General features: G+C 44.2%; 1 protein-coding gene across 1 annotated transcript in view; it reads left to right on the top strand.

The window, feature by feature from the left end:
• The window catches only part of METTL1 (methyltransferase 1, tRNA methylguanosine), a 185,532-nt gene that overhangs the window by 24,738 nt on the left and 145,799 nt on the right, over window positions 1-14,995 (top strand). Inside the window, exon 2 of the mRNA XM_086936524.1 lies at window positions 7,538-7,704. Within this exon, the coding sequence (XP_086792650.1) occupies window positions 7,538-7,704 (167 nt within the window). The remainder of the gene's footprint in view (window positions 1-7,537; window positions 7,705-14,995) is intronic.

The raw sequence follows: 14,995 nt of genomic DNA, 5'->3' as shown, positions 1-14,995 counted from the left end.
ACGCCCTCGCCGCCGTCCCCCACATCCGAAGAGCGACTACAGGAGGAAGGTCCTTCTCCTACCTGGCCGCCAAGACCTGGAACTCCCTCCCGTCCGACCTGCGCCTGACCCAAGACCACCTCTCCTTCAGGAAGAAGCTGAAGACCTGGCTGTTCGAGCAGTAGCGGCACCCCCCCCCCCCCCCCCAGCGCCTTGAGACCCTACGGGTATGTAGCGCGCTTTATAAGTGTCACTGATTGATTGATTGATAGTTGGATCAAGGATACAAATTGCTGCATAGTTGGGAGTTTGCATCACCTTTGGCGTAGAGGCTGCTGCAAAGCAGAAACCTGGCCTGTACAGGGCAATGGGAATTGCCTGCTGTTGATGGCAAAGGAATCCATCTGATCATGGATCACTTACGCTTGCCTGTAGTTGACGTTGGTTTTCTTGGAACTGCTAAGGCAGAGTATGTCCGAGGTGATGCTTGACGTGGCAGGTCTTATTGTCACTGCACCAATAGATCCATGGTTTCATTTGCAGTGCGGAAAATTCTCATTGGCGTGTAGTATTTGTGATTGTAGTCCTATCCAGCTTCCTGTATTTAATGAGATAAAAATAAAATACTTGACCAAAGTAAGAGTGATTTTGTCATTCCCACAGCCAGTACTGTAATATCAAAACTTTATTATCAGCAATGGAAGAGAGATTAGAATTTTTATTGGCTTGAACCCGTATTTCTCCATTTTGCCAAGAAACAATAGGGGAGTATGTAATTCTATAGTGCAACCAGGGCAGAAGTCCTAAAAAAAGTGGGGGGTCTAACCAGGTTAGGGAGTATGCAAGTGAAATCATGAAGCGTGCCATCACAGCGCATGATGTTACGATGCGTGATATTGCATGTGACATCACAGGAAGTGACCTCACTGGAAGTGACATAACAAGAAGTGACATTGGGTATTAAGACCTCATACATGTTTTTCAGGTATATCATGACTACATTTAAGAGCATTATGAGATTTAAGAAATGAGATTTGACACTGGGGGTGTGCCGAAAAAGTGGCACAATCCTGACGCAAAATCTGGGCCTCAACTGATAATTTTTTTTTTAAACCTGTCACAACGAAATTGACAGAAAGGAGAAGTCCCCCCCCATTGCAATCTACCCGACTCCACTCTGCCCCACTACACTCTCCTCCACTTCACTCCAATGCACTCTACGCCAGTCCATGTACCCCACTCCATTACAGTGTCCCCCACTTCACTGCAGTCTATCCAGATCCTCTCTAATCTACCCACTCCAATTTACCCTACTCCACCATAATCTACCCCACCACAGCCTACCAGAATCCACCCCACTCCTTCCTGCCACACAACTACACACAAATCTACCAGATTCCACTCAGATGTATGTGCCCCACTCCATTCTAACCCACCCCCTCCAAACTACCCATCCTACTCCAATCTGCCTCTCCTCAACGCCAATCTACTTCACTTTAGTCTACCACACTTCAGTCTATCGCACTCAAATCACCCCTCTTCAGTCTCCCCGACTCTATTTGAATCTACCCTACGCTAATCCACCCAATCTACCCCACTCTATTCTTCTCCAGTCTATCTCACGCCACTCCATTCTCGACTCCACTCTATCCCAATCTAACCCACTCCAATGTAACCACTCTAATCCACCCTGCTCCACTCTATCCAAGTCTAGCACACTCCATTCCACTCTACCCAATCTACCCCTCTCCACTCCAATCTACTCAATGCCACCCAAATCTACCCCCACTCTACTCTATTCTAACCCAGTAGCCTTGATCCACCCTACTCCCTCCCATTCCGATCCACCCTACTCCACCACAGACTACCCTACTCCAATCTACCCCATCCAGTCCACCTCACTTTAATCTTTCGCACTCCAATCTACCCCACTCCAATCAGTCCCTCTCCACTCCAATCCACCCAGCCACTCTCTACTCCAGTCTAGCACACTCCACTCTACACAATCTACCCCGTTCCACTCCATTTACTACATGCCACCCAAATCTACCCCCACTTGAGTCCATTCTAACCCAGAAGCCCTATTCTACCCTACTCCCTTCCACTCCAATCCAGTGTACTCCCCCACAAACTACCCTGCTCCAATGTACCCCACCCAGTCCACCTCACCTCAATCTACCATACTCCAATCTACCCCACTCCAATCTGTCCCTCTCTACTCCAGTCTACCCCTTTCCACTCCAATCCATCCCATTATATCCCACTCCATTGTACCCCGATCTACCCCACTCCAAACTACCACATTCCATTCCAATCTACTCCACTCCATTCTACCTCACACCAATCTACCCCCTCAAAACGACCCCAATCTGCCCCCTCCATTCTATTCTACCCTACTATAATCATCAGTGTACCACACTAAATCTACCTTACTCCACTACCGTCTACACCAGTATCCCACTCCACACTACCACGATTTACTCCACTCCAATATACCCTACTCAATCTCAATTTACCCCATTTCACCCTAATTAAATCTACCCCACTCCAATCTGCCACTTTAATATCACCAGATCCCCACTCCAGTCTACCCCAATCCACACCACTCCAATCTACCCCACTCCACTCTACCCCAATCTACCCCACTCCAAACTACCCCACTCCACTCCACAACACTAACATAGCCATGCTGAACAGCAGCCACACTGGTGGACATAATAGCTAAAACACATTGTCAAAGCAAATAGCTCTTACATAACCGAGACCAATTGACTTTGCCAATGCTAGTTGTAGTTTTGGACATGCACTCTGGAAGAGTGCATGCCTCTGCAGTGCGTGTCCCGCCCTCCTCCTCGTTAGCTTTCCTCTCCCCATACTTCCTCCCACTGTTCTTTGTTGGAGCTCTGTCCCACCTCACCCCTCCGCTGCCTGTTGTTGCTGTCAGCTCTACCATTAGCAGAGCCATTTGGCTTTGTTAATGTTTTTAAAGATGTTGCACAGAAGTGTGGGCTGCTGTGCAACATGGCTGAAAGTAAACAAAAAAAAGCTATGACTCAGTCCACGATGGGCACAGCATAGCACTTTGTTTTTTAATTTTTTTAAACTTTAAGCCATGTTGCATAGCCGCTCGGATTGGTGTGCAACATGTTTTTAAAAAATTGACGCCAGTAGGTTTTGCGTGGGCGAAACCTGTTGGCTTTGCTAATGCTTGTATAATATTATTATTATGCCAGGCATCTCTAGGTTTGTAGTCAACAGCATTTTACTTTATAGAACTTTTGTTTTCTTTTCCCATTAGAAGTGTTAGCCCAAAGGTCTCACTTGTACTAGGTCCAACCTGATGCTTATGGCTGTGATGGAAAGCATCTCATATCTTAAACCTTAAAACCCAACCTTCATCGATAGTAATTTAAATGATCTCCTCTGCCAGAAATGCCAAAAAAATGATATCTATACTAATATAATAAAGAGAGAGCCCAAACCTTTGAGGCGGGTAATCTCAGGAACCACAGCACCAATCCCAACACCCAATACAGCGTTGGAAAGGCAGTTGCAGCAGAAGGACATAGGCTATGCAGACGCCCACCATATACATTTAAAAGGTAAAGGAACCGTGCCAGCAAAGTAGTCCCTTGTGGGCGTGTCTGCGTTGTGCTGTGGGCATGTGCTGGGGGGGCGTGACAAACGCTGGGGGCGTGTGGTACGCTCCGCCCTTCATGCTATGTCTCCTATCGTGTGCTAATCCCACCCTGCTCCCTTTAAATACCCCTGCACCCCATAATCATAACCCACCCTTACTACTTAAAATAGCCCAACACCCTTAAATACTAACCCATCTTAACCCTATAAATATACCCTGTACCCCAAAACCCAAACCTATCCCTAAACCCTAAAAATACCCCTGTACCCCAAAACCCAAACCTAGCCCTGAACCCTATAAATACCCCAGTACCCGAAAACCCAATCTTACCCCTGAATCCTAAAAATACCCCTGTACCCCAAAACCTAGCCCTGAACCCTAAAAATACCACTGTACCCCAAAACCCAAACCTACCCCTGAACGCTAAAATACCCCTGTACCCCCAAAACTAGCCCCGAACCCTTAAAATACCCCTGTACCCCAAAACCCAAACCTACCCCTGAACCCTAAAAATACCCCTGTACCCCAAAACCCAAACCTACCCCTGAACCCTAAAAATGCCCCTATACCCCAAAACCCAAACCTAGCCCTGAACCCTAAATATACCACTGTACCCCAAAACCCATACCTATCCTTAAACCCTAAAACTACCCCTGTACCCGATAACCCAAAACTATATCTGAACCCTTAAAATACCCAAACACCCCAAAACATATACCTCGGTACCCCTAAACATATACCTCCGTACCCCAAAACATATACCTCAGTACCCCAAACCATATACCCCTATACCCATACTTACCTTATCCAAACATTTTAAAAAACATGCTTTTACCATTCATGCATTTACAACGAATTTCTTTGTAAATGTATGCGTGGTAAAAGCTTATAAAATGTAATGCAATGCGTTATAATGGCATTGCGGAGTCACAGTATTTTCGTATGAAAGTATGCGGAGTGATGGTATGCGGAAAGAAAGTTGCGGAATAATGGGTGTTTACCCTCCGCCGGTAAGTACATTGGTTGCACGGCGACACACATCTCCAGCAACATACTCATGTTTTTTCACCACCCATTTAAAAAAATGCACAGGTCTCTCTCATTGATGGCCAGCACCGACATACACTTTTAGACACACCTCCCGCCACAAGTGCTAGAATTGCGAACTTTAGAGCTGGGGAGCTACGTTCGAATCTCGGCATCAGCTCAACATTCTGTGATTCCAGGCAAATCGATTTGTCTCCCCGTGCCTACCACAAATGAATGTGTTCTTCTGTAATGTAAATTGTACTCATGCCATGTTGTCGAGTTCACGCTATATAATATTGCAAGGAAAAATAAAGTAGGGAAACTCGAGTTCACACACTACTGAACGCGCACTCTTAAGTGCATCAGCAGTGCACTGTGAATCGGAGCGTTTCACAGACCTGTCACAGATAAGAAATGCTATCAAAACGAAATCCTACAAAACAATATACTACTGGCCTGCAGCAATTCATAACCGGACAACGTCGGGACGGGCTGCTAGTATTAAATAATTAAACATGCGATCCCATTGAAGACAATTGCCTATGGCTAGCCAACGATCCATTTTGTTGGTTTCTAATGTTCTGTTTGTTATATAATTGCACAGTGCACTCAGGCACTGAAAAGTGCTCCTTCTTTCATACAGGCGTAAACAATTGATTGTTGTAATTGTCTTGAAAATCAAGCTATTTAACCAATGAGCTCGTCTTTTGACGGTATGTGGTTACCATTACAGAATGCAATTTTGGATCACCGATAAAGATTTATTCTGTAAGATTCTCGTGTCAGTGTTGTGGGATTTCTTTGATATGCACTGTCCTCCAATAGGTGCAATTCAAAAATGCTCATTCTAATGTGTAGGAGAGCCCTGCTTTTAAAACGTGGCAGAAGAACTGAGGGTCTCGCATCAACAAAGCCTACAAGCTAAGAATATTTTTAATTCATTAATGTATTTGTTTACTTTATGTATTCATATTTTTTTCAGTGCTATTTGCAGTACGTAAAAAAAACGTCAAAGCACCTGAACAAGGAGTAACCAGGTGGTAGAAAAGTTAATACTATGCAGATGTTCATGTAGACATATGAAATAATCATGCAAACTCGGTTTGGAGATGTGGGTATTTGTTTTGTTTTGTTTACGGTCATGATTTTGAGTTAAGTAGACAGATTTTTCTTTGGATGAACTGCTTTTACAGGCAGCACTTTGTTGCTAAAATTCCATGTTCTTGTGTTTAATTGGAGGAGCAGCAGTGTCTCTTTCGATTGGAGTTTGCTCGATGGAATGGCTAGAGCAGTCGACCAGGAAGCTGGGGAACCGGGTTCGAGTCTCAGCAGGGACGCTCAACATCCTGTGATTCTGGGCAAATCACCTGGGGCCAGATGTACGACCACATTGTGCGGTCACAAATGTGAAATCAGCTCGTTTGCAACCACAAAATTGGTCTGCTCCATGTACAAACCCTATTTTGCGAGTCGGTAACCTATTTCCGACTCTCAAAATGGGGTTTGTGACTCACGATTAGGAAGGGGGGGTGCCAAGGACGTCCCTTTCTAATTAGTCTCACTTAAATGTATGATTGTTTTGAGTGTGTGTAAAAATATTTTTTAAGAGCAGCCAGTGGTCCCTCGGACCACTGCCTACTGTGAAAACATTAAACAAACGTTTTTTTATTTTTTTAACTGCTTTATTTAAAAAGCGATCAAAGACCTAATGGTCTGCTGACCCCAGCAGGCCACCATCCTGGGGAGTGCAAGCCATTCCTAATAGGGTCGCAAATTGCACCTGCTTCATGAATATTAATGAGGCAGGCAATTTACGACCCCATTAGGAATCGCTAACAGTGTCTGAGACACTGTTGTAAATTACAATATGAGTCGCAAAGCAACGCAATTTGGGACTCGCAAATTGTTAGGGTCGTACATCTGGCCCTTAATCTCCCCAACAAAAATGAAAATGTCCATCTATAATGCCAATGGTGCTCACGTAAAGTGGTCTGATACCCTTGGGTTGAGTGCGCGTCATATAAAACTCTCCAAAAAAACTAAGGAATTTATCTTTTCGTAACAAAATTCATTTGCATTTTGACCATGTTACCGTGTGATGTGTAGGTGATACTTCTGGTTGATGAGAAGCCCTTGCAGTCATCGTGGAGCTACAAAGTTGTGTTTCTTTCGTCAGAGTGCCAGCATTGCAGCTTGTTTCATAGGTCGGCAGAGCTGAACAACACTGCAGTTATCTACTTTTGAATGTTTATCAAGTCATTTGAGTCACTATGTTGAAGAGACCTGCCTGATTGATAATAAGCCGAGAATACTAAAGGTAGGAGTGAAACCAAGTTGAATATATGGATATGAGAGATGGAGGCCGAGGAACAGCAGAAAGAAGTGCAGATTCTGGCAGCACACTCGTTCGACAGATGTCCTTTATTAGGAACAGATGCAAGTCACTCCTGCGCCTATCATTTATAAGGGACAGCTGCAAGTCCTCTAAGGTGTTCTGGTACATGTACTTTCCAAGAATCTAAGTTTAATACCGTTGAACCAGCAGCTTATGTGCCTCAGTCATTTAATTATATGAATACCAAGCCCATTATATATTTTTGGAGTCCCAGTACTACTCAGCTCATGATGGAAATGCCCTTATGCACTTTTCATGCTTATTAACAATAGTTAGAGGAAAATATGGCAACCCGATCATTCACCCAAATATGAAATAATACTTGAATGAGACCATGTGCACATCCAGAACAGCTGAAGAGCTGGACAGCAAGGAGAATAAGTGACAGCATCTGGCGGCAATGTAGAGTAATAGAGGAATAGTCTATTTTAATCTTAGAACCCCTTTCTTTTGCATTCAACGTGTGATCTATTGTATCATCTTTACTCCCACAGTCCTACTAGTCCTGAAAAGATGGATTGGGCGGAGTATTACCCTGAGTTTTTTAAGCCGTTGTCTACAGACGTGCGTCATGATGATGTTAAGGATGAAGAAGTGAAGACGAGGTCCACAACGCAAGTTGAATTTGCCGATATTGGGTGTGGCTACGGAGGCTTGTTGGGTAAGTTTCAAAATATGCTTCCGATTGATGTTATTTATGTTGGCTTTTACTGTTTTGGTTCTCAAGGCATTGCATTTGTGTGCAGATCAACAGAGACACATCATTTTTGGCCATTACTATTGTACTATTCCCAATGTAGGAGGCTGCAAAGGAAAACTAAGATTGGAGACTTATGGACATCCTGTTTGTAGCTCAAAAAAAATTTACAATGTTTTTTATAGTGTATCCTCTCTAGCGGTTACCCACCCAACCCCATATGAATCGAGCATCTGCACTGTTTTTCAGCTGCAATCTGAATGATTAAAGTAGCTTTACAAACTACCCTGCTTCAGTCATTTATAACTAATTAAATATTAGTATTGAGGGCAGAGGAAGTGCATTTTTAAGAGATCATACCTATCCCTATATATCTGTTCTAAAATCAACCACTCGACAGGAGGGCTCCAGCATTATTTGCAGCTTACCAGCTCTCCGTATACTGTTTGGTATGCATTTATATATTTCAAATTAAAAGTCTTTCAATGGGGTTAATTGTTTCTTCTACTAATAATACTGTAACACATGTTACCATAACTCTGGAACGGCATTAAATCCACAGTTAAAGTGCAGTTATGGTTATGAATCAAAACTTTAAAACGCTAGAAATTGACTCACTATGGTTTGTTAATCAAAACATAACTTGTGTTTCTGGCATGAAAACCATAACCTGTGTAACCTGCTTTGGTTAACCAGCCCCATGGTCCGTAGTATCCACTAAGCAATGCAAATTTGCACCGTTATGTTATTATTGTTTTATTAATTTTGGGGCATGTGGAAAAAAACACCTAGCATATTGTATAAAAAAAATTGAATCTACCTGCAAATTGCGATTCTCATATTAACATGACTAGAGAATCTGGATTTCATTAAAGACACGGAGGCTGACATTATGCATTATTCCTTTAATGCAGTCCAAGCAGCCGCATACATCACGATATTAAAAGGTTCCAGAATAAGACAATAGCAACACATGAAAGGCATGAGCCATCAAAAATCTGCTTCTTTTTAAATGTGGAGGAAAATAAGTTCATGAAACTTGAAAAATCAAAACAATCTTCTGATGAGCAGGATGAAGGAGAAGGAAGAACTAAGGTAAAACCAAAGGCCAGATGACACACAGTTAAGGAGAGTTACCTGAAAAGAGAAAGAAGTAAATATCTCTTGAATGTAAAAAATAGTGTCAAGCTTATCAAGCTAAAAGGGAAAAGAGATGAAACAAGTACTGTTAACAAAAAGTACAGTAATAAACTGCAACAGAAACGGCATTAAATCATTGTAAGACCACCAAGGGATGGGATAGGAGGGATAATGTCAGCCTCCGTGTCTTTAATGAAATCCAGATTCTCTAGTCATGTTAATATGAAAATCGCAATTTCATTACAAGAACGGAGGCTACATTATGCATGTTGGTAGCTTTGTAAAACAACATCAGACATATGTTCAATAGGCTTGCAATAATGACGTGCAAAGGTGCTAGCATTTGACCAGTCAGCAGTTTCGAGAATGTCGTCCAACTTACCTCTAGAACAGAGAGATTTACTGGCCATAGCACCCCTCTAAGGGAGTGAGCTTGAAATGTCTTAACCCATCTAGCAATAGAGGTCGAGGTTATGCCTTTGTGGGGTTTAACAAAGGATATAAGTAATTGGTTAACATCCTGAAGGCGAAGAGCAGACATTCTGTGAACACCCTCTCTCATGCATTCACAACTTAAAGTTTTGGACATAAATCAAAACTTGGGTACAAATTTAATCAGACATAGTCTTTGTTCTTAAATAAATCTCAAATTTGACACGAACATGTTAAAGAACTGGAGATTACGAATAGATCTTTTGACATCAGAGACCCTTCTGCATGAGATTAGGCATAGTAGAGTAGCCAGCTTAATGGAAAAGCTTTATTTTTTATTTTTATTGAGGAGAGTATTAACAGGCCAGTTATTGAAAAGATCAAGGATTAGTTTTATATCCCAAAGACTTTTATATTTAGGTTTAGGAGGTCTTCTTAAACGAATGCTTTTCATCACTCTACAAACAAGCATTTACAATGCAATGGTTTCGCCTTTGGAAAAGTTAGAGCTATTGGCATTGTAAATGGCAAAATTTGTATTTATGTGTTGGTTTTGAAAACAGATAAATAAATGGCATTGTCATTTACATTGCCATTAGCTTAATCTCTGCAGTCACTCTGCACTCCCTAGTCACTCTGCACTCCCTAGCACTCCCTAGTCACTCTGCACTCCCTAGCATTCTGCAGTCACTCTGTACTCCCTAGTCACTCTGCATTCCCTAGCACTCTGCAGTCACTCTGCACTCCGTAGCATTCTGCAGTCTCTGCCTCTCCTTCCGCCCGAGTCCCCGTGCCCAAGCAGGTTTGAGAACTCTTATGCAAGTCAATCAAAGGCAGGGTTCCCACGTGACGTCACCGATCATAGCAACTGCAAACACTGAGTTTGGAGGCACAAATTTACACAACGTTGCAATCTCACGAGTGGCTCTGTGCTTCAGCGGGCCTCCCATGTTACAATAAGACACATTCTGGGAGTTGTAGTCCTCGTTTAACATCAAATGATCTACAGTGATTAAAACACTCCAAAACAATAATTTCTAAAAGAAAACTCCAGGACTGGAAAATAAAGGGCTTGTGATATGGGGTCATATGGTAACGTTAGCCAGGGATCAATAGCTCAAACTCAGGTAAATGCGAGACCTATTGCATTGCAAATGCTTGTTGTTTTTGCATCTCAATACCTGGCATTAGTTTGTGGGAGGCCTAATGGTAGGAGATTCATGGCCAGCCTGTGGTGGGGTGGGCCTGTGGTTAGCAGCGAAACTACAGGTTAACTTGGCATCTTACTATTGACTATATATTTGAACATTGTGGGGATGTTTGAGATTTGATTCTTGGCAGGGGCCAGTGGATAGGCGCATAGCGGCTGTTTCTGACCCTCTAAGTAGCTGGTAGCACCATCTTGTGGCCCCTGGGGGTGAGAGTGGTGCGGTCTGCACCAGTGAACCAAGCTATAACCCTGCTGCCAAGGCTCATCTCTCTGAAGGGTGCAAGGGGTCCTTCAGGAGATACCTCTGGCATGCTTATTTAGATTTACATCTTAGCGGCCTTGCTCCTCCCTCGAGGGAGTTGGTTAGGCAAGATTTTGGGAGGCCTTCACAATCACGTGCAGGCCCTGAAATGGATGAGAGGTGCAAGGAGCATCTGAAGAGGAGCCAGACAATGAGATTTCAAACGGCAGTGCTTAATTTGTAAAAAATGAAGTGCCGGGGCTATAAATTTGCTCTGAAACTGCTGTCGCCAGCGCTGCAGAAAGTCGTGGTGCCGAGTACCAGGGCGGGGTAGGTTTGAGCACCCTTCATACATTTTTAACACACCACCAGACACTCCCTGCCCCTCTATTTCACTCCTGCATGTTCTTTGTCATCTTTGCTTCTAATAGCAGCACACCAGGAGTTACCTACCTTTTTCCTAACTCAAAACAACAACACAGGAGTTCAAAGAGCTTTGGCAGAGAACAAGAAGCACAACAAGAACAAATTTGTCACCAGGCAGGCTGTGCAAAAAACACACAAAAAATTGCATTTCAACTTCCATTAAACTCAAGCATGATAGAATAGGTAACGCAACGTCATTTTTGGGAAACAGATCATTCATATTCGGTACTCAGTCAGTGATGCATAGTTATCAGTTTCTACAAATGTTTGCAGTTGCTACAATATTACAAAATGTTTTAATATTGTTGTTTTGTCAGTTTACACCTTCACTTACTCTTTTAGGATTTTAGCGTTAAGCCTTATTATAAAAATCTCTGTCATTTCTCCCATTCCGTAATCTTAATATTTTAAATTGTTTCATGCCCATGGGTCTGACGTGGACAAAGTAGATGTGAAGCACTGCAAAGAAGTTCTCTCAAAATAACAGCGAATTATAGATTAATAACTGTAAATAGCTGGGATGTTTTTCGGAAGGGGCTCTGAATGACATGCTGGAGTTGTCATGATGCTATGATGTAATTCAGAACCCTAAGGCTAACAACATCTCCTTCATTCACAGTTATCCATCTTCAATGTTTTATTATGTATGGCCTCTCCATTTCATCTCTCACTGCTCTCATCTGCTGTTCAGGAGCATAGAGACATAGGAAGGCTTATGCACCACATGGCCACACGTGTGCCCTCTCCTGCACAGTAGTAAACGTGGTGTCTGTCACCCATCACTCTCTGACAATCTCTCCCCTACACCCTCCACATTTTAAAAACAGTATTTCTCTTCCTTGCACCCTCACACAAAACCTTCGAAATTACTCACCTCTGTTCAGTTCCTCTCCACCAAACTGTTAAAATAAAATTATCCCTGGTTTTCTGCCACGCCCCAATCAACCTCTCCTGTTAGCTTACCTCCTCTCCTAAATTGGAAATAAAACCTAGTGTCCTCGACCTGCCCATACTACCTCTCTTCAATCCACTCCTTCCACTGCTCAAACATGTCAAAAGAAACCCAGCACGCACCCTCTTTGAATCCCTCTCCCGCGCCCAGCTGGAAGAGGTGTTCTCAACTATCAATGGAGCAGAGTCAGCCCAAAACTGAAAGGCTGTCTCGGAGCCCAGTCAGTGCAGCCTAGAATTCGTTTACAACATCACAGTGTGAGTCTTAACCCCGGCAGACACACAGTAGTCAGGACTAGGATGGCATGGTGAGAGGGAGAATAGATGGAAGGGTGAAAGAATGAATGTAAGAGTGAAAGAATCATGGGTGGAAGGTTTAATAAATGGGAGGGTGGAAGAATGGGCAGATGGGAGAAAGGATGGAGGAAGGGAGTGTGAAAGGATGATTAGGTGAAAGAATAGGTGGATGATGGGAAGGTGAAGGCATGGACAGATGGGTGTAGGAATAGATGGATGTATGACTAGATAAAGGCTGAGAGGATGGAAGTATGGATTGATGGAAGGAGCGCTTCTAATGAAGGTTGGGGTTGCTCTCTTCCTGTGCTCGTGTGAATAAGGTGTGCTTCATTTGGGGGATATTTTAATTTGATGGCTACCCCCTTACCTGTCAATTAAATCCCTGTCAATACTTCATGAGTAAGCTCAGGACATACCTGAAGCGAGGTACCTCGGCTGAGCCCTCTGTCAGCCGCCATGAATCCAGAAGTGAACGCACAATAAACCTCCACCGAGGTGCCTCAGCCGTGCCCTCTGTCAGCCCTCATTAATCCGCAAGTGAAAGCAGAATCAACCTCCGCCAGGGACAGATACCTCCGCCGTGCCCTGTAGGAGCCCTCATTAATCTAGAAGTGAGCCCAGCACATACCTCCACCGAGGTACCTCAGCCGTGCCCCGCAGCATCCCTTGATATGCCAGCAGGTACGCTTTGCTGTCTAATTCCCCCATCCCACCAGAGCGCCCCCAACCCAACCCTGCCATGCCACACTCTCTACTGTTACTGTAATTAATCCAGAGGCAGCACTTCCAATGCACAGCAATCCGCCTTTCCAGCATTCTAAGTAATCCCTGCATTTAGTTCTGCCAATGCGCCTCGGTCTGCATTCCAAAGCGCCTCGATGATGTCTTCTATCAATTACAGCGCCAAGCGTTTTCAAGGCACACAGCTCTCCAAATGAAGCTCCGGCCTGTGGCACCCCCTGCACTTAGAGAAGCCCCGCATACAGCCCTACCAATGCACCTCACCCACATCCTAGAAGTGACGTTTTTTTCTTTTTTGCACTTTTTATACGGCTCAAATTAGAACCGACGGTATTGGGGCGCTTTGCACCAGCACAGTTACATTACACATATTCTCACCCTGAACTACAGTGCTATGATGCATGCATGGGAGGGACACACACAGTAGTGTGAGTTAAATTGAAAAATGTGATGTGCGTCTGGTGCGCGCAGTGCAGCAGATGCGTGTAGAGTGTAGACCCGGCCCTGTCATATAAGTGCCGGAGCTAAGCACCGGCACAAATTAAGCCCTTAGGCATTGACGCTAGTCAGGAACTGCACATGCCTCGCTGTCTCTCTAAGGAACATTCCAAAATGGTGTCATTAATAAATACGTTGTGAAGTTATTTATGAGTGCGTTTTATTCCACTGTATAATGTGAAAAATAATATGGCATCAGATATTTAACCTCAAAGTTGTGGTCTCAGCTCCTTCTGTTGATTGTCCTTGCTCGGGGTCCCCTCTTGTGCGTAATGGTTCACCCCACATGGAGACACATCTGGTAGGAGCGGGCCACGTGGCAACGGCGGGGCAGAATAGTAATGGCGGGCGGGCGTAGGGGTAAAAGCTCCTCCTTTTATTCAAGAGGGTAGAGCCCAACTAAAAGGTGGCTTTCTGGGGAATATGGGGCAAGAGTTAGGCAACCTCCCTTCATTTTGACCCACTGCCTCCTTCCTGCCTGCACTCGCCTCAGGAGCTCTTCAGCCGGGAGCAACAGGGACCTGTGTGATATTCGGAAAGAGGAAAGCGCAGCATTTATCTATTTTGCACTTTCCCAATATCATGTCTTCTTTTCCAAGCAGTTTCTGATGGATTGAACGAGAACTGCAGAGAATGAAAAAATAATCTTTCATCTGCCCTGGACTGGATCAGAAGAGAAATGGGCAGAGACAGCTGCGGCTAAAGCTCGCACCAGCCTCCCAGTCCATATCAGTTTAGACTCTCATACCTAGTGACCCGCACCCACCCCCGGCAGAGCTTGTTTCCTCGGGATTAGCTAGGGCTACTTGCCCCTCAGGCATTTAGCACCTCGTCTGTGGGAAGTGAGAAGCGGCTGCTACAAGAGGGGTTGGGCCGATGGTGAAGGGGGCAGAGAGTGCAGCAGAGGCCACCACGCAGGTGCGCCGCCCCCACCCCATCACTCCAGGCATTCTCACTTTTAGGTCCCCCCCCCCCCCCCGGACCTCAGCGATCTTTATTTTTCTCAGCTATCTGTGCCGCTATGTATTCATCTATATGCACCCATTCACCCACCTATTTCTCAATCTGGCTTGATTTTTTCCTAAGTATCGCATCTGCAATAATACCGAAATAAAATGCAGAAAAAAAGAAAATGCACATAATTGTATTTAAAAAATCATGCAACCCCCACTCATGTGGTTTGTGCGGTTGGAGACAGACCCTGTTAACACGCTCATATGCAAATGTGGCCATTCAAACACGCTCTCTCAGGCAGGGGTCGCCGTGTTCCTTGACCCATGCATTAGTGCTACTGATGGCGACGTTAATGAAGAGATGAT

Source organism: Lissotriton vulgaris, chromosome 1_1 (genome assembly GCF_964263255.1).
Source record: "Lissotriton vulgaris chromosome 1_1, aLisVul1.2, whole genome shotgun sequence".
Lineage (NCBI taxonomy): Eukaryota > Metazoa > Chordata > Amphibia > Caudata > Salamandridae > Lissotriton > Lissotriton vulgaris.
Note: the sequence above shows the minus strand (reverse complement) of the source record. Positions and strands in the feature narration are given on the sequence as shown.